Source organism: Halichoeres trimaculatus, unplaced genomic scaffold (genome assembly GCF_033239565.1).
Source record: "Halichoeres trimaculatus isolate MK-OKI-2021-1 unplaced genomic scaffold, fHalTri1.1 fHalTri1_scaffold_6, whole genome shotgun sequence".
Classification (NCBI taxonomy): domain Eukaryota; kingdom Metazoa; phylum Chordata; class Actinopteri; order Labriformes; family Labridae; genus Halichoeres; species Halichoeres trimaculatus.
Genome location: NW_027437184.1, coordinates 4,155,868 through 4,175,823, shown reverse-complemented (window position 1 = coordinate 4,175,823; position 19,956 = coordinate 4,155,868). Strand labels below are relative to the sequence as shown.

Below are 19,956 nucleotides of genomic sequence, written 5' to 3'. Positions count from 1 at the left end.
AATAAAAGTGTGATCATTGCTGAGAATTTTATACTAAAAAAGAAGCAAAAGTTATTATTATTGCATGTATAACTAAATATGGAAAAATTATTATATAATATAAATATAATAATTCAATTAATTAATTAATTAATTAATGTTTATTATATATATATATATATATATATATATATATATATATATATATATATATATATATATATATATATATATATACATATATATATATATATATATATATATATATATATATATATATATATATACAGCATTTACAGACTTAAGCCCTGGTTGTATTTCTTTTTTTTTATTTATTTATTTATTTTTGTTAATTCTGTTCTTGTTTACTTGTTTGTTGATAAAATGTAAAAAAAAAAAAAAAAAAAAAAAAAAAAAAAGGTATACTAAATGCTGTTTGCAGGTTGCGCCACTGCCCCCGTGTGGCCTGAAAGGGTAACTGCATTCTAGAAATTACTGAGGACGTTGTGATGACTATATTAGCATCAGACGTGTGTATTGCTTATAGCCTGCAGCATTTAAAGTGGTGTTAATGACGACATTGATTTGTTTGGCTCCATCTTTCAACAAACTGTTGATGACACGAGCACCAACAAAACCGCTTAATGTGTTAAATTCTGCACATGTGTGAGTAAAGATAAAGAATAAAAGGTGTAATTCATCCACAGAGGTGCATGAATGCATCAGCCACAAACAGCAGGAGACAAGCGGTCTATAATTGGATGCACTGATTAGTATTCTGCGCTGCATTGCTGCGCTGTAGCTTTTAGACGCGCTCCTCCTCAGCCTCAGTGACTGTCATCATGGAGGAAGAGAAGACGACTGGAGCCGAGTGAAGAGGACAAAACGCTGCAGCTGCTCTTTGTTTCTCCTGCTTTCCTCCACAGTCGGTAAGGGAGAAGCTTTTTCTGTGGGTGCACAGATTGTACTTCTCATGTTTGGAGTGGGACTGATGCGGATTATGCAGGTAGTTTGTGCTAATCGATCGAGCATTAAGAGCTTCATTTTACCGGATTACGGTTCCGTGAAGGGGGTGATGAACACTGAGGCGTTGTAAGGAGAGGATTGTGTGTTTATCTGTGTGTTTTGGACCGAATAGACCGGGCACAGCGGAGGGGAAACCCGCAGATTGCGCGCACGGTTCAGGCGTTCAGCACCGCGGACAGCTCCGGAGCCTCAGGGCCTGATCCTCTGCCCGGCCTCCTCCTCCAGGCTCCTCCATAACACCTCTGATCTGTTTCCAGGTGATCACTGTACTCCGAATCAGCTCTGAAGACACGTGAGGGCCGACAGCAGCCATCATGAAGCATTTTCTGAGGTAAAGAGACCAACACTTTTATTTTCTGATCCTGGTTTTTCTCCATGAAACCTGAAGGAATTCAGAGCAAACCTTTTCCTCTCTCTGCCTCTTCGTCTGTTTATCCTCGACCTGCTGCATGTGCTGCTCATACAGGAATGCTGTTTCCTACATTTTCTTCCTTTAAAGCTCTTCTCAATCGATTCCTGTGGTGTGGGCAGTGAGTGGTTGTGTTGAGGTGTGAAGTGGTTTGAGTGGGTCGTTTAGAAAAGAGGCCGTTTAATTATGGAGCAAGTGGTTTCCCCTGGAGTCTCTATTAATAGATGCTCTGTTACCTGCATGGATCAATCTGTGAAAGACTAAGAACTCAGACATGTATGAGGCTCAAATAGACACTTAAATCTGTGCAAACAACATTTCTGCCATCAGTTGTTCTAAAGCAAGCCAGGTTTATCTGTGAGACATCATTTCATAACAATAAAACAACTCTATGTGCTAATATTACATACAATAAAGATGGGGTTTCAATGAAAGATGGAATATAAACTGTGATCCAACAAAAAAAATGTTAATAGGATAAATACTCAAAGCTCTTCGTTGCAGTTTTATGCGTCGGACAGTAAGGATTTCATTTGATTAAAGGTGTTTCAAATCTATTTTATTTGTTTAAACACTCAAGTTTTCTGCGCTTCACTCTCAAATGTTTCTTATATTGAAATATAAAAAGCACACAGTTTTTTATCCAGGCATCTGACAAAAAATTAAACTGAATAAAAAAATCATTATAAATTTATTTATTATAATGATCAATAATAATAATAATAATAATAATAATAATAATAATAATAATAATAATATAGATAATAATATAGATAATAAATAAACAAACAAACAAACAAACAAATAAATAAAGCTATTATTATTATCACTTTATTGGTATAACACTTTTAAAAACAGTTTACAAAGTGAACAGTCAGGACAGAAAAGCAAGGAGCACAAGCTTCAGCATGAAGAAAATAAAACAAAAAGTCTTAGAAATAGAAATATTTTCATATGACAAATTAATCCAGACAATACAAGAACCATTCAATATAAAATAAGAGCATGAGGACCAAAATAAAAGCTGAAAATATCAATTGGCAGGAAAAAGAAAAAGGCAAAAAAAAAAAGGGGTTAAGAGCAGAAAACAGGACGGCAAATATAAAAAGACAATAATTAGACTGTTAATAGAATAATAAAAAAATAGAATAATTATATAAGGGATGATAAAATAAAATCAGGAAGAAGTCAGCTCTGAGAGAATGGAAAACTTTATTTTTGCTCAACCAAGAGTAGACATCCAAACATCAAGCAACAACCAAGGCGAGACAAGTTAGTTAAACCCCACATTTCATCAACACCTTTTGAAAGAAAACCATAAAATCAACCCAAATTATTTATTTAATTTCAAACAGAGAGAAATAAAGCAGCAGAAACTGAAGGTTAAAGTAAAATAAAACAGAATATAAGCATAAAAGTTAGACTTGATGGAAATATCATGAAAGAAAGATTTTATTATAATAAAAAATAGATCTTTAACTCTTACAAACATTTTTAAATCTATCCACCTGATAGCATTACCTTAACACACACCTTAAATAATCACCAATATATCAGATATTTAGGTCAAATCTTCCTAAAAAAGACTTCCCTTAATTACAACACTTAAACATGTAAAGCTATTAGGTTATCTGTAAAATCTTTTATTGTACTGTTCACCCAAAGCATCACACAATTGTCACTCTTGCTGATGCTCTAGACTACATTTCCCACAAACCCTCTGTTTTCTGCCCCCCTGCTCCAGGAAAAATGACTCTTTTACTCGTTAACGCTTTTGTCTCTGAGACTTTTAGTGTAATCTCCTTTTAATGAACAGCAGAGCTCAGAGGAAGCTGCCAAATTCTGCTTCCACAGATGGCTTCGCCTGTTCAGGGCGATTACAGCAGCGTGCTAAAATCAAAGTGGTAATAGTTTACTGATGTACGAGTGATTCATGGAGCTGCTTTATTTGTTTTGGCTGATCGGGGGGATTCGAAGGATTTAAAGGGGTTCGCCTGTGATTTAGTGCGGTATGTCCACGCCGATGGAGAAATTCAGAGTAAAAGAGCAGGGCACTGTAAGAGCGCGGCTTGGTGCCGGGTCCAGTCTCATATGAAACGAAAATATACAAGTCACTGAGATATGTCTGGAGCACTTTCAGGGTGGTCCTTGGCTGGTTGAGTCCTCTTCTGACTATCTTTCTGACTCCCTGGTCAGAAATCTTCAAGGAGCTCCTGTGCGTGGCCTGTTGATGGTAAGGTGGTGCTTCTTCCACTTGTGAATAATGGCCCCAACGGTGCTGACTGGAATATTCAGGTGCTTTGATATAAGTCTGTAACCAGTTCCATTCTGATGCTGAGCAACAATCAGGTTGTGAATGTCTTCAGAGAGCTCTTTGCCTTTACCCATCATGAGGTGTGTGGTATTTAACTGCTTGGTGAAAAAACGACCTTTTTTATAGGACCATCAATTTGCTCTAGCCCAGCTGATGTTGGTTTGCACTAATTGGAAGTTCAGGTAATAATTACTGACAGATTTCAGGTGGTATGGTGCATTTCCTTCCCAAAGTATACAGCCTTTCCATGGTGTGTTCAATACTTTTTTCCTGTGTTATCGTACTTAATTCACCATAATCATTATTTATGGACCTGAACGTTGTGATTTCTTTCCATGTGTGGATTATTTGAGTTGATATTAATGTCTGGTAGAAATTTGGTTTGAATTGCAGCCTTGGAAATAAATGTAATGAGAAAAAAAGTTGACACGTTCAATACTTATTTTCCCCACTGTAATCCTGATCTGGTTTGAAATGATTGCTTTTGGTCAAATTTATTTTCTGTCCAAAAATGCCTCCTTGATCCTCTGTGATCTGCAAAAGGGAGTCTGTGGTTTGGATTAAATCCAACAAATAATGTGTTTTGTCCAAATTTACATTGGTTTCTTCTATTTACTGTAGTTAAATAAGACCGAAAGGCGTTAAAGTGACACAGTATCTTTAGGATTTGGTGGATTGTTCCTTTAAAACGAGGTTTCAGTGTCAGTGTCACCTTCACAGACATTGTCTTGGTCCCAAACGTCTCTGAATCCTGCTTCAATCACCCTCCGTTGTGCTCTCCTCCCTGAAGGTTAGGGAAATGACGTGGCTGTTTAACATGCCCGTCTCATTCTCCGGCCTATAGCAGAGGATTAATCACCGGGCTCTTCCTCCTCTTTTGTTGACACTGAAGATGATGTTAAGCTGTGATCGCTCGGCATCAGGGGATTTATTTCAGCATGAAAAGGTCGTCAACTCCATTCCTGGAAAACAAACACCGTGGGAGGTTTGTGGTTTCTGAAAGCAGCTTGTGTTTTCTCGGCTTCATAGTCGATTAACGGTTCCTGAAGTCGTGATTTAACGCAGGAAAATCACAGCAGGGTATCTGGCACGTCCCGTCCTGGATGTTCAGTCATAAAGGGTCGTATTATCACTTAGTAGAGCGCTTTAAATTAAAATAACATGACAGTGTGAAAAGTGACACCTTGAATCAGCCCCAGCACTTTCTTTATGGGTCACTTTGCATTTCCCATGATGCACATCTTCACTCTCATTCTGAGTGTCACCTTCAAAAATAGCTCTCTTTGATCCTCGCGTTTGTGACCGTCTTCTCATCACATCCTCCTCCCTCCTGCTCTTTTATTCCTGACTCTAAAGTCTTTTCCTATGATATGTTGATGTATATCTGCTGTGACTGTTCAGCTCCGAGTTAAATAATTCAAGTTTAATAAAAATCACAATCTGTGCAATTATCTGTCCATGAAGCTTCTGAATTCTTGAGCAAAACAATCTCAGTTTACAAGAGCACCTAATTAGATTGTGCTACAACAATGTCTTCATGAAATGGTAGAAACATGTTTTGGTCCAAAAAGCCAATAAATCAAGCACAGCAGCATTGTTTCCAGGCTCTCATAGCCCCTCTGTTCAGAACGCTCTGATTTAGTGGGCGTGGCCTTCATATGTAAATGAGCCACCGCTGATACCGCCCCGCTTTTCTACGTCACTGAGAGCGGCGCCACGAGCTCCAAGTGCACGATGTTCAGAAAACAGCGAAGCTCGTTTACTGTAACATTACAGGCTAAAACAACAGGCTAACCACAGCTAAAGTTAGCATCCTGAAGCTAACACAGAGACAGGGGGGACACTGAGGAAAAGCTCTTCCATCTGCTCCACAGCACACAGCATTTAAAATACTCACATTTCCAGGGTCCCAGGTTTGTTGGAGGATGGTTGGTAATGCGCCTGGATTCAGGACCAGTCTATTTGCTAGCCCTCTGTTGGACTGTCCAAAGTTGGAAAAGCAGTCGGCCGTGAAGTGACTCGCACACACATGCACAGTTTTACTGAGTGTAGCTGGAACATTTCCTTGATAAATGAACTCTAGACACTTAGTCTGCCTTCTTCTGAGATGGGAAGCTTGTGCTTGGAACTATGAGGCTGTTTACAGCCAAAAACAGAGCAGTGATGACTCTTCAACTTTGGAGAGGAGTGGGCGGGGAGGAGGTGCAGGGGTATTTGCTCTGGTGGACCAATCAGGTCAGACTTGCTCCTGATTGGTCAAAAAAGGGAATCGCTGACGTCAGCAAACCCCCAAAATCCAAACAGCTCGTTTTAGGTCAGGATTTTACATTCACAAGCTCTATTAAGTACAGGTTTTGTCATTAAATATCACATTTTGTGGGTTGGGAGGGAAGCCAAAGACCCACAAATTTCACTAAAAAACTTAAAGTGATAAAGTGATTTTTTGCATAATTTGGGACCTTTAACATAAACACCCGCCAAACACCGCTGCTTTGGCGGGTTGAATTATTTAATTGTAGTTTTCTTAAACAGCATCTGAAATACTAAACCAATTGCAATATGAGACTACGACACTACAACTACCATGAGAACTGCTGCACACAGTGTTTACTCATTGGTCCATTTGCAAAGTCTTTTATTGACGTAACTTCTGACAGGCGCTCAGACTCTGGCTTGGACACCGTGACAGCTCCCGATGTTTAGCACATGATGACGTGATTTAAAAGTTCACTCGCTTCTTTTCACTCACCATTATATACAGATTCCAGGATTTGAGTCACAAAACTCCTGCAACTTTTTAAATTTGAGGACATTTATCCGATGGAGCTCATTTAACGTAGAGAAGAGAAGCTGATCACAGATATGAGGAGCTGTAGGAACAATATTTAAATCCATAAATCCTCCTATTAACAAACATTTTTCAAACTTATATGCAGAAAGTTCCCTCTGGAAATACTGTAAACAAACTAAATCTTTCTAAATAAATCCAATTTATAGTCCAGTGTGACTTATATCTGTTTTTTTCTTCTTCATAAAACATTTTTTGACTGATGTGTCTTCAAAAACTTGCAGTCCAGAAGGTATGGTACTTTCTTTATTAATGAAAAATTAGTAAAGACAGTACCATAAGTGGGTGCTACAAATGCTGCTCCCCCTGGTGGCTGGCTGCAGAATAGGTCAAAAACACATCTTCCCAGTCATTCCAGATGGGCTATAGTCAAACTTTAAAAAATTAATACACCTGGTAGAAATGTTTCTCACGTATGATTGTTGTGTTGATTTGAAGATATTATTTGTCTGCCTTGTATTCAGGTCCTCTTTTTTTCTGAAAAGTTTTGTTTTCATTAGTTATTAGAGGTTAAAAATGAGGTTTAACGTCATGTTTAACGATGATTGACAGCTGACGTTCTTGTGTATTTTTAACAGGGATTGTAAAATATGTCAGGAGGTAGAGCCAAGAAGAGATTAGAGTCTCAAAGAAAAAAAAAAAAAAAATTCGTCGCCTGGCTCCACTCAGATTCTCTCATAGCCTCCACTGCATAGACCCTGTGAGGGAGGGTATGTTGGCTTCAAAACTGTACAATAGTAAAATTGGGTGAAACTTGAGTCAAACATCTGTAAGATCACAGACAAGACCGGCATTGAGGAACTGAAAAATAACACTTCCATTGTTTATCTCATGGGTTTTTAATGCAGGAAATAAAAAAACTGCACAGACCTTAAAGTCAGTCATCACTTTGTGCCATGCATGTACTTATTTTTCAGTCTAATCTCTGTCATCTCGTCCCCTCCAGAGTGGTGACCCAGTTCTTCGTCTTCCTCTACTGTAAATGTCTGTGGCGGGGCTTGAAGTTTGTCGCCAGGAAGTTGACGGGCCGCTGTGAGCTGCAGCGAATCTGCTACAACAACAAGCATGGAGCTCGCAGGACCCTCAAGATAGGTGAGCCGACACACAGACAAACACTGAATGAAGTGGTACTTTGTTTCTATTAAGAGTCTTCAACATGACTAAGAAACCTTACCCTATGATTTGGACTCCATTAGTCAATGTTAACATCTGCCATCTGACAAGTTTCCTCACACTTTGCCTCCTTTTCCCTCCAGAATCGTCCCTGAGGTACTCCAAAAATGAGGTATGAGTCTACAAATCGATAAATATGATACACGTTTGGGTCTCGGTTCGATCTGTTTGCATCATTCCCCGCCGTCTCCTTCTCCCTCTGCCCCTCTTTGTTTATCTGCTGCTCTCGTCTCCTCTAGCTGCTGCAGTCTGCCCTCAGTGTCCATCCTGACAAAGTGGAAAAAACCATTGACGACATCATGGCCTTGAAGAAGATCAACCCTGACACCAACCCACAGTAACCCACTCTAAGTTTCATATCACATTTACGTTACTTCAGCTCTTATGTCGAGAGCGTTGGTGGCAGATTAGACGCTTTCACAGACTGTCGACACCTTAAATCCTCAGACGAGCAGTGAAAATGTGACAGTTCCTCAGATAAAACATGGTCTGTAAAGCTTTGAGTGATACAAACAGCCTGTGCTCTGTGTGTGTGTGTGTGTGTGTGTGTGTGTGTGTGTGTGTGTGTGTGTGTGTGTACCCAGGCTGGGGATCTCTCTTCAGGCCAGTCTGCTGCAGATTGTGGGCTACAGGAATCTGGTGGCAGAGGTGGAGAAGCTGCGCAGGGAGCCGTACGACTGTGAAAACCCTGACAACGAGAAGATGCTAATGAAGGTAAGCAGCTGATTTATGGTACGTCGAAGTCTCTATGACAACACCACCCCAGCTGACGAAGTTTAGAAGAGAGAAGAGAGATCTGTGTTTGTCTCTGCTGAAAACGATTTCTGTGATTAATTTTGTAGTGATGGTGGACACTGGAGCCTAACTGTCAGACAGAAAAAGGACAGAAGAGCAGAAGAAAGATAAACAGGAGAGAGATAGAGCACGAGCTAAAGGCTAACACAGGGCAAAACTAGGGTTGCTTTAAACCCAGCACAAATCTGCCTGAATTCAACATACATTCATATCCGCCCACCAGAAACGTCAGTTGGTTGGTTGATTTGTGGAATAAGTGTTCATCATTAATTTGTTGAGAGAAAGTCACAGGAAATCAGGAGTAAACAGTCCGTAGCTGTGGATGCATCTAGTACTTTGCCCCGTGCCCCATTGAAGAGCAAAGGATGCAAAAACAGACGTGAGTAGGAAAGTTCAAATGAACGGCTTGACAGTGTGAGTGAAATGATTTCAAAGGACACGGTAAAATCTGTCGCTGAGTGCTTTCTGTGGCACATGGTGGCCTGTCGGATGTCTGTCCGCATGTAACTAGACAGCAATGATGCTGCAACATCAGGACAAACAAATGTCACTCACAATTCTTCAAACCTGAAGCATCTTCAGATACAGGAATCTTACTAATAACTAATAAAATGTGATAAATTTGGAAAAGTCAATCCGACTAAAAGAAATCAACAGAGTGAGATTTTAAAAAGGTATGAATTATGTTTAAGCTGCCACAATGTTTTACTGAATACAATTTCTCAGATTGGTTATTTCTTACCAATACATGAAGAATACAGACATTTCATTTGTACAACATGAAAAAAGTTAAATACAATATTGACAGCCTGTAGCATTCATGATTATAGAGAAAAAAACTACAAAAGGACACCCGCTGCTGAGGGTGTCCCTTATTTTTCTGCCTCAAAGGTGGCAACCTTAGGCTAAACTGTTTGTTCTAATGTTGATTCCAACCCACAGTCAGCAGTTATTCTGCAGTGGTCTGTTCAAACTTGAGAGTCTATCAATAAAATGAAGAGTGAGGTTACGTTAGCTCTGCTTGGTAGATGACTGGCAGGACATAACCAGGGTTCACTAACGTTACACATTACAGACACGTCTTAGAGCACTGGGCTGTCAGTAGCGCTACATAACAAACTGACAGTTAGCTTGTTGTCATGTTAGCCTACAGATACATCCGAGCACCAGGCTGCAATTAGCGCTACATATAGCCAGCTACTAGAAGAATATAGTAGCTGGCTATAGTATATAGTAATATAATAGAAGATGATGATGGAGTGCAACTAAAACAGATCCTCCTCATTGAATCTTTGATTTTCATACTTCGTAATGTGTTACGCTGCAGTTTGCAATGGTAGAATTTGACTACATTCATACTTTCCAAACAGTTCATTTTGTAAACTTTGAGGAAATTTTACCTCTGAGGCAGTGGTGTACACAAGGGGGGGGGGGTCTCTCCTCTTTTTGCCCCGGCCCTTTGAAAAGTCTGTGCACGCCACTGCATCATGGTGTTTTTTTTGTTTTCAGTTTTTTTTTCTGTCAGGATCATATTTGATCTCATGGCACAAAACTAAATTAGGGAAGGAGTATTTGAGAAAATAGCTGGTTTTATTAGTGCAAGAGATCACAGTTTGTTGATTGGTTTGTGGACCCCCCTTTGAGAAACACTGGTTTAGCTAATGTGTCTTTTTTCTTTTTTTTTAGCAATTACTATCAATAAAGTGAATATTTAGACCTTTTTTTTTTTTTTAGCCCCATAACTTTTTTTTTTTTACATCATTATCAACAACTTGTAAATTACTTTTTAAATAGCTGCTAACTCCCTGTTTACCATCCTCTTGTGATTTATATTCTTATTAATTTTTTCTCACTACTTTACTTGACATTTCTTCTGCTTTCTGAAGCTAACTTTAATTTTTTTTTATCCACTAATTTTATTTTACCAAATCGTTTTGACTATTTAACTCTCATGTTATTGGCAACATGTTCTTTACACAACATTTTGTGGGGAATAAGCTAATTAATATCTACAGGTTAGTTCAGTTAAATTCTTTGAAAAAGTGTTGAATTCACCACAGCCCATCTGGAACAGCTGGGGAGATGGATTTTTTGACCTGTACTGTTTATCAGCAGCTGTATGTTGTATTTTATTGAACACACATTCAAAAGTGGGATTGAAGGAAGCCCATTTTCAAAACGTCGAGCCTGAACCACAGGTTGTATTGTATTAAACAGATAACTGTTGTTTGCTAAAGAGGAAATCCTTTCTGTCTGTCTGTGTGTTGCAGCTGTGGAAGGAGCTGCGTCCTGACACACCCCTCACCAGCCGCATCTCCAAACAGTGGTGTGAAATCGGTTTCCAAGGCAGCGATCCCAAGACTGATTTCAGAGGCATGGGCCTGCTGGGTCTGCACAACCTGCTGTAAGCTCACGGCTCTGTTTTTAACTTCAGCAAAATGCTTCAAACGCCAATACTTGCTTTAAAACAAGTGTTTCAGTGCAGATGTTTGTTTCTTTTCACTTGCAGAGTGTGTTATCAATGAATATTTTATAAAAAAAAAATAAAACAGGAAAAACAACAACAAAAAACATTGTAATCATCATTTTGGCTCCTCACTTTTGGGGTTGCTTTTGAGAAAAACTAGACATTATTAAACTATAAGACTGATTACTGCCACTCAGCGCTTGCTTTTTTAAGATTTTATCTGATAATCAAAGTGTTGACTGAACCTCTCTTATCTTCACTCTGGACTCTTTGCAGATATTTCGCCGAACACGACAAGGCGACCGCTCTGCAGATGCTCCACGACTCCCTGCAACCAAAGCACAAGTACAGCAAACCCCTTCTTCCTTTTCTTTCACTGCATGATAAAACTAAAGGAATTCACCATGAGTCTGGCAGAAAGTCTTGGTTTAGTAATGTGACTCCAGCCCTCCAGCATTTTAAATGTTATTTCTATTTAAACTTTAAAGAAGATGAGAAAAATGCTGCATTATAAACCATCCTCTGTGTTAAACTGTCAGATTTACAAAGGGCGGATCAGGACGCGTCAAACTAGCGCGAGTTACAGAAGAATCTCTTCCTCCCAGACTCGTGGTGTTTCCCTCTCATCCATAACTCTGCATTCAACACACTCCTCCTGATTACACCCATTGCTTGATTTCACTCACTGCTTTATCTTTATTAACCTCTGCTGCTTGTGTATTTTATCACCGGCGTCTCATTTCACAAAATCTTCTCTTTCTCCTTCACCTCCGCCGCCTCCTCCTCCTCCACCTTTCTACCCATTCCTCTCTGACTCTCACACGCACTGTAGGATCACTCACAGAAAGCCAAGGTACTTTCTTTCACTTTCATTCTTTTTGCACAGCTTGTTTTCCGTTGGGGCGATGTTTCATGCACAGTCGTTGATTTGTGGATTTAAAGCTGCAAACGCTGTTTCCTCTGACTGAGTCCATCTGAAATCAGGACAGAGGAGTTTAGACTCCTTTGACTTAATATTTGAAGACTTGGCTTCAGCGCTGCTTAACTCCGACTCTGTGATCATTTCGACATTTTATTTAACTGTTGGTGCAGCTTTATTGCTTATTTAATATTGTTTTATATGCAGACATTGAATAACAGAAGTGTGTGTCCTCCACAGTGAGATAAACAAGCCTGAATGGGAGCAGAAAAACCTCGACAAGGCTATTGGGTAAGAGTCTGCTTGTGCTGTGTGACAGCATGCATGTGTGTGTGTAAAGCACAGGGGCGTATTCAGCTGTTTGGGGGCCCAAGGCAAACCCAGTCATTGGGACCCTCCATGTCCTTGTAACTCATCACCAGACCTAGTCTGGCCCTCCCCTGGGTTTATTGTCTCTTTTTGAGAATCAAAGAACGAGTCAGCGTTAATCTTGTTCATCTTAACATAACAAAACTAAATGCATTTCCTCAAATTTTGTCCTTAACTTCAATTTCGAAACAAGGTGAATACTTAATTTAAACCACTTTGTTCTGCATTTAAAATCCGGCTGAAGTTACTAGTTACATAAGCATGTTTAAGATAAGATACGATGATAGAAGGCGCTCCTTTATTTGTCCCTTAAAGGAAAAATTTACAGCGCTACAGTAACAAACAAGAAAGCATGAGATGATAAACATTACAGTAGAAAAATATTATATAAAATAAATCAGTAAAGAAAAAATATGTACATATCAAGCCTAACATAAAACTAAAAAAATTTACTAAAAGAGGTGATATTTACTGTTATCATAGTTAATAATAATATAACGATATTAACAATTATTATTACTGTAATTATAATTATGTAATAATAATAAAAATAATAATAATAATAAAAATAATAATAATAATAATAATATTTTTAATAATAATAATAATAATAATAATAACATAATAATAATAATGATAATAACAACAACAACAACAACAACAACAACAACATAATAATAATAATAACAATAAATTATTATTATTATTATTATTATTATTATTATTATTATTGTTATTATTATTATTATGGTAATTACTATGTTTGTTAAAAGTGATTTTGAATATTGATGTTTATCATCAACACAAAAAGTTCAATTAAAGAAAATTAACCTATTTCCTGAGCTAAATAAAGTTCTTAAAATCCTAAAAGTCTTAATTTTTTTTAATCTCAAAACTAAGCGAAACATTGTTTGTAATTGCAACTTGGTTGAACATAAGAAAAAAGGGAAAAAATGTTTTTTTTTTTAGCACTTTCTTCCTGAATCTGTTTTTGCTTACCTGTTGTAACATGAAACAGCCCATTGATTCAGAAGGAGGAGGGAAGTACCCAAAACCATCATTAAAGATGAAGCATTTCTGATGTATTTTTTGAAGCACGAGAAGTAAGATAAAAATAAAAAGCTTTTAATTGAAGAAAACTTCATAAATCAGTTTTTAAGAGATGTTTTGGGGGCCTCTGGGAATCTTGGGGCCCCAGGGAATCGCCTGTGTTTCCTCGATTCTAGATACGCCCCTGGTAAAGCAAACTGGGCTACTGCAGCTGGAGCTCCTGTGATGTTTGGCCTGGTTACAGAGCAGTTGTACCAGTGGAGTGTCTCTGTAATGTGGGCTTTGGGTGTGTTTATTGAGCAGGAGAGATAGTTTTAGTGTGTGTGCTAGTTTCCAGGGAGCAGCCGTGTGTCCTGCTGCTCTTCAGTCTGCGTCTGTGCTGATAAGAACCAAAGACCGGCTCCGTCATCACACAATTCTCACACACACACACACACCCACAAACACACAATGAAGACTGGAGCTGTAAACTGAAGGGTTACAGAAAGTGGGAAAAACGCCATGAAATGCTCGGCGTACAAACCAAATTGAACCACTTGGTGGAAACAGGGTTTGAGTTTGGACACCCAGCGTCAAAACGACCCAACAAGCTGGTGTATCTGTCTCATTTTTAAGCGACCAAACCTTATAACTCCAAGGTTTTGTAGACACACATTTCTCAAGCAAAAGTAAAATGTTCCACTAAAGAAATCAAACTCTCCAAAGTCTAACCTGTGTGTGTTTGGATCTCTTCTTCACAGCTTCTCTTTTGCCATCGTGGGCATCAACATCACAGACCTGGCCTACTCCCTGCTGGTGAGCGGCGCTCTGAAGACTCACCTCTACAACGTGGCCCCAGAGATGCCGAGCCTGCTGCACTTCCAGCAGACCTTCTGTGAGTCTAACTCCACCTCAGTTTATTGCAATTTCCTGTTTTATCTTACTTCTCTGCAAAGTTAAACACTGAATACAGTAGATATTGTTGTCTTGATTCTTCTGGTGACTTCAGGCGCCCCATGTAAACAAGCTTTAGTCCACATCGAACCGTCTCTTTATTGCTGTTCTGTCAGATATTGGCAAAAAAGTCTTAAAAGCTGCAAAAAAGGTGGAAGAAAAACTGTGTTTTCAAGAAAGAATCTCAAATAACAGTTATAAAATTATTTAAAAAAGACACAAAAATCTTAAGTTACCAGGTTTAAAGCTACGGTCTACGATCTGAAACCCAGTTTGGCTGATGAGACATATTTGAAAAACGCAGCCTCACTCACCCATCCCCTCCGTGTTCCAAGATCCCGCCCCCCAGCTCGTATCGCCCTTCTTCGCCTCCTAACAACACACCCCCTCCGACAGAGCAAGAAGCCAGCCGGCAGTGGTAGCTTTTTCAATTAGACCGGCTCGATCAAAACCATGAATTAGCCGGAGAAGCAGGTCTGGCGTTGCCACTGCCAGCTGATCAGAGCAGAGCCGACTGTGGGCGAGGCTTTCCCTTTCTCGGCATGTCTTCACCAGCTCAGTTACAATGCTAAAGATGTGTGGCTAACTTATGCTAAAATCTATTGACAGAGCCAAACCGTTCCGACCAGCAGCGTTCAGTCATTAGCCAGTACAGGCTCAGACTAACCAGAGTTATTCAGCTGACATCTCCCACTGTGGGAAACAAAGTCATTACCTGTTCAACAGAAACTCAGCTGTCTCCGCGTCAGTCTTCAGTCCCAAATCCCTCTGCAGCTTTTTCCACCGGTCGTACATTTCTCCAATATTCAGTCTCTGTTGGCACCTGTATGGCTCATAATTCTTCCTTGCTTCAGCCTTTTCCTCAAAACTTTTTCGTTTTCTTCCCTTCCCTGTGGAGGGTAACAGTAACAGCTTCCTGGTTTCAGTCTTCTCTGGCTCCATGACGCTTCAGTAGCTGAGCAGCTAGCTGACGTGAGAGGGGTAGTGGGGAAGGATGAGGCGGGACCATGGGCATGATGGTGCGAAGCGAGGGAGACGGATTGGTGTGCGGTTCGGATTGGCCAACTAATATGCAGCTTTGCAGCAGATATACTGAATGGATTTTTTCATTCTTTTTGGTCTCTATATTGTGTAGATTGGACCATAGGACCATTACAGCGCTATAAACGGTGTTATTAAGATGTACAAAGCGTCCAAATTGTACACCATAGCTTTAAATGATCATCATTAGCACAAGCTCCCATGAAGCCATGTTCCCTCTGGCGTAACCTCCTTTCTCCTCCTGGCAGGTTACCTGATGCAGGAGTTCCACCGTTTCTGGATCGAGGAGGATCCCAGCGACATCATGGAGTTCAACCGAGTCCGCTCCAAGTTCCACCGAAGGATCCTAAAGCAGCTGAAGAACCCTGACATGGCTCTGTGCCCCCACTTCACCGCCTCCGACCTCCACCTGGTCAACCTCTAAACCCCCTCCTCACCCCCCCAAATCCGCCCCCTTAACCTCAAACCTGGGGTGACTCTGCTCCTTTCTCCTGCTCAGCTAACGTCATGTCGCGTCACTGCCAAAAGCTCACACAAACACACACAGATACACACACACACACAGACTGACACACACTGCCTCTGCGCCCTCACTGCAGCGTCAGACCACCAGCATCAGACGACCATCGCGATTGTAGCTGTGCATGAGGAGGCTGCGACGCACCGTCACACACTCATCTTTGCTTTAACGATTCATGACGATTGTACGACAGCCGTTACGCCTCAGTTTGATCTCACACGAACCAAATTTACTTTCTCAGCCAAAAAAATCCCTCGTAGACTGCAGCGTAGTGATCACCACGTCCCAGTATTCTGACGATGAGCTGGATGGGCTTTTCGATATGAGCTTATGTGTTGAAGATAATATTTTGTATTCAGATAAAGAGCTAGAGATATATAACGTGAGTTTAAATGAGCATGAAAGGAAATGTTTCTGATGCCAAGTCAATCAAAAAGTGAAAAAACAAAGACGGGGCCAGTTCATTTCTTCACTAAGTCTGTGGTAGATCATTCACATCGATTGTATCGTGCTTTTACGTCACCGAAGACTTCTCATTGCCAAAACATTGAATGTGGAGTGGCTTAAATTTAAGTTTCGTAAACCTGATTAATCCTGTTCATAAAGACGCCAAAATGTTTTATTTTTTTCTTATATTCTGACTCTAAATATTAAAACAAGCTTTTTTCTGCATGTCAACTCTCTAAAAGATGATAAAAAACATATTTTGTGAAAATTTTTGAAGGTTTACAAACACTTTTTGCCTTTGATTTAAAAACCATCGCAAAGATTCAGTTCTGAATGTTTCTCACTCGTGATTGTTTCGCTTCTATTTTAATCCATCGAATGTGACTCTGTGTCCACCGTTGTATCAGCCAAAGCAATAATTTACATTCATGTCACAAGGATTTGCACCGTGCGTGCCTGAGTGTTTGTTTTAGCTCGGAGCTGGAATGATAATCACTTTGTACCCACCGTGTTGAACATTCAGCAGCACATTCCTTTTCAGACACTGGTGTAATTTCTCTTTTTTTCAGTGATGTGTTGGATGCAGCTGCTGGATTTTATTCTACTGTGTTCAAATTTAACCGAAAGTTTAATGAGATGCTATTTAACAGCTGAAACATGTTCAAACGGCAGAAAACGCAAATCTTACCAAGTGTTTTTGTCTTATCTTAGGAAAAAAAATGTCTTATTATACTCGATATGAGCCACATTCACCTGACCAGTCCGGAAAAATGTCTTATTTCAAGTGATTTAAAGACAAAAATGAGGCCTAAATTTCTTGTAACGAGTTAAAAAAAATCTGCCAATGGAACAAGAGAGAAGTTACTTGAAAATTTGCTTAAAACTAGAACAATGTCTTAAGTAACTTTAAGTTTGTTTTTAAACAACTTGAAATAAGACATTTTTCTGAACTAAATGTGGCTCATATTAGGTCTAAAAGACATTTTCTACTGGAAATAAGACAAAACACTTGATAAGATTTCAGTTTTTGCAGAGCAGTCAGGCTAAAGACTCAGAGGACAGATTGATGAATGTTAGAAGAAGTAGAGAAGCTGCAGGAAAATCATCTTCACGTTGTAGTCCTAACTAAAAATTCAACACACACAAAGTTTAAAGCCTTCGTATGAGGTTTTTCATCACATATAAAACTGAATGACATGAAGTGGGATCTGTCTATATGATCTGCAAAAGCAACCAAGACTAATGGGGAATCCACACCAAGCCAGATATATGTAGTGCTGCCAGAGCCTCAGGACCTGTCCACACAATAACGTTTCATCTGCATTTACAGTGAAACACTAAGAGACTGGGAACGCTGTAGTAAGCATACCAGGCCTATAGTTGGCGCTATTAACTGTCTTGTCCAGAAGCAGCTCTTGGTAGATCTCCACTGAAGCAGAGTTGGGGCGATCATCTGATTCATTTTTGAATGCTAAGAGCAGAACAAGCCCGACATGGTAGTCTGCGACGTTTGTAACAACAGTACTGTTGAACCATTTTATGCGCTAGTGCGAAGTGGAGCGTGATGTCAGTGTGACAGCAGTGTTTCGGAAAAAATCCACTCTGGGGGTCGTTTTCAAAAGTTTGCGTGTAAAAGAATGGCTGAAATGAAACAGTACTTTTGCATTTCATCCTAAAACTGTTGTCATGTCAACAGCCCCTCAAAGTGAGTGAATATAATCCTACAGTTTGTACAGACTTTTCAGAGTGCTTCAAGATCCAGTTTTAATTTAAGTTTATGTAATGAAAGAAAGACAGTGACTAACACAAAAGTAGGATTTAATTTTGCCCTTTAAAGGTAGAGTCTGCTGGAATTTTGCTTACTTATTTGAAAACACAACATTCGCACTGGGCTCCTCCTCCTTGGCTCAGTGCCAGCGGCAGCCCACACCCACAGCCTCTAATCGTGACTATGTGAATACACCACACTCACTACTCCAGCAACCACCTGCAGCATTGTGTTTGTACATGGGAGAGACTTGAGAGCTGTGCACCTCGCTTGGCATGTTAGCACAAGCTAATCACATGTATTTAAATGAACCTGGTTAGCAGAAAGCTAACTCACATCACTCTTCGTCACATGCTGCTCTCCAAGTTCCTAACAGCTGAGCCAAGCTTCACCCTCGTTAAGGAAAAAACTTAAGCTGTTTGCCGTTTTGTTTCACTTCAGTTCTGTCTTTCTTCCTCCATGCTACGTCTGCTAACATAGCTGCACTGAGTAGCTTCTTCCTCTCACTAATCAACACGCAAAGCTGACGTAACCATGTGAACTGTTCACCAGGAAATGTTCTGAAACAACCTGCACATCAACATCCAGGCAGAGGAGAGGGTTTGAGGCAGACACAGACACTGACACACATGTATAGAGGCTCACAAGTGACGGTTTTTAGGAAAATCCTGCAGACTCTACCTTTAAGGTGACTTGATCTTTTATAATATCAATAATTTATTAAGTACAGGATGAAATCAGCAAAGTCATTCGAACGACTACTTTGTCCTCAAGGGGGGGCTAGAATTGCAGTTAGCAGAAAGATCTTCTCACAAGCTTCAGGAAGCATCTGTTGCTTTCTTTTTAATAAATTTATTCTTTTTCAATTTAAAAACAAAAGCTCAGAAAAAGACAGAGGATCATGAAAACTTGACGTTATCTTTGTTATTCTGCCCTGACCGCTCACTTTAGGGATGTAGATTGAAGAAGTTTATTCACCAGTGTCTTTTGAATTTTTCATTTTACACCAAAAATGCTCTAAATCATGGTCTGACGTGATCATCATCCCAGCTCTGAGCCACATGTTTAATTTTCACCAAATCACAAACTCACTAAATCCCCAAATCAGCGTGGTTTGCTCTCTGGATCATGTGACCGCTGTGGTTGAAGGTTCACGAGCTGCCGTCCTCTCCCCCAAACTGAAACTGTGCGATATGATTTCTCTGCCATGCTTGCACTGTTGATTGTGTTTTTGAGAGTGTTATAACTTTGTCTCATTTGAAGTGATGCTTCCTGTCAGTATTATTACACAGCTCTTTACTTCAGTGAATGTCAGCGCTGGTTTCATCTCCTGCTTCCCTTTTCGTTCGCTCTGCTTCGGTCAGCTTTGCACTAATGTAAAAAGACACCGCTGTTTGTTTTAAGGTAGTGAATCAGTGATTTGTGGTTTTAGGAGAATAAGGGCCAATGAGTCCAAAGATACTGTAGATGAAGTTTAGTACACGCTGCTGTATATTCTGCTTTGAAACGGCCAAGACGACACAAATCTGCATGAAGATATTTTTCATTGTCACTGAAAACTTAAGCCTGGAGTAATTCTAGATATCGTAACCGTGAGCTTCATTTGTCTGTGCTGTACTTTTTGAGACCACAATAAAAACTCAACTCAGTCAAAAATGTTAATGCTCATGAAGTCTTTTGCTTTTTGTTAACGTGCATTCAGCTGCTGCCGTGTGATTGGTTGATTGCATTAACGAGCAGTTAACAGGTGGACGTAATCAAGTGGCCAGTGAGTGAACCAAGTTCCAGTCTTTCTTCCCAATATGGTTGAAAAGTGGAGTTTGACTTTATCGCCAGGGATGGCCAAAGATGGAGCGATATGCACCCCCCGCTGGGAAAGTCTGGAGTAGCATTTTGTA

The 19,956-nt window shown here is 39.8% G+C and overlaps 1 protein-coding gene across 1 annotated transcript; it reads left to right on the top strand.

The window, feature by feature from the left end:
- The first annotated feature begins 515 nt into the window (after positions 1–515).
- Positions 516–19,715, top strand: elmod1 (ELMO/CED-12 domain containing 1). Its single transcript, XM_074672779.1, has 11 exons — positions 516–908; positions 1,263–1,336; positions 7,523–7,668; positions 7,833–7,861; positions 7,989–8,086; positions 8,334–8,463; positions 10,815–10,948; positions 11,288–11,356; positions 12,171–12,221; positions 14,090–14,223; positions 15,572–19,715. The coding sequence occupies exons 2-11, from the start codon at positions 1,320–1,322 to the stop codon at positions 15,745–15,747; spliced, it is 984 nt and encodes a 327-aa protein (XP_074528880.1). The 5' UTR covers positions 516–908; positions 1,263–1,319; the 3' UTR covers positions 15,748–19,715.
- Positions 19,716–19,956: the final 241 nt, after the last annotated feature.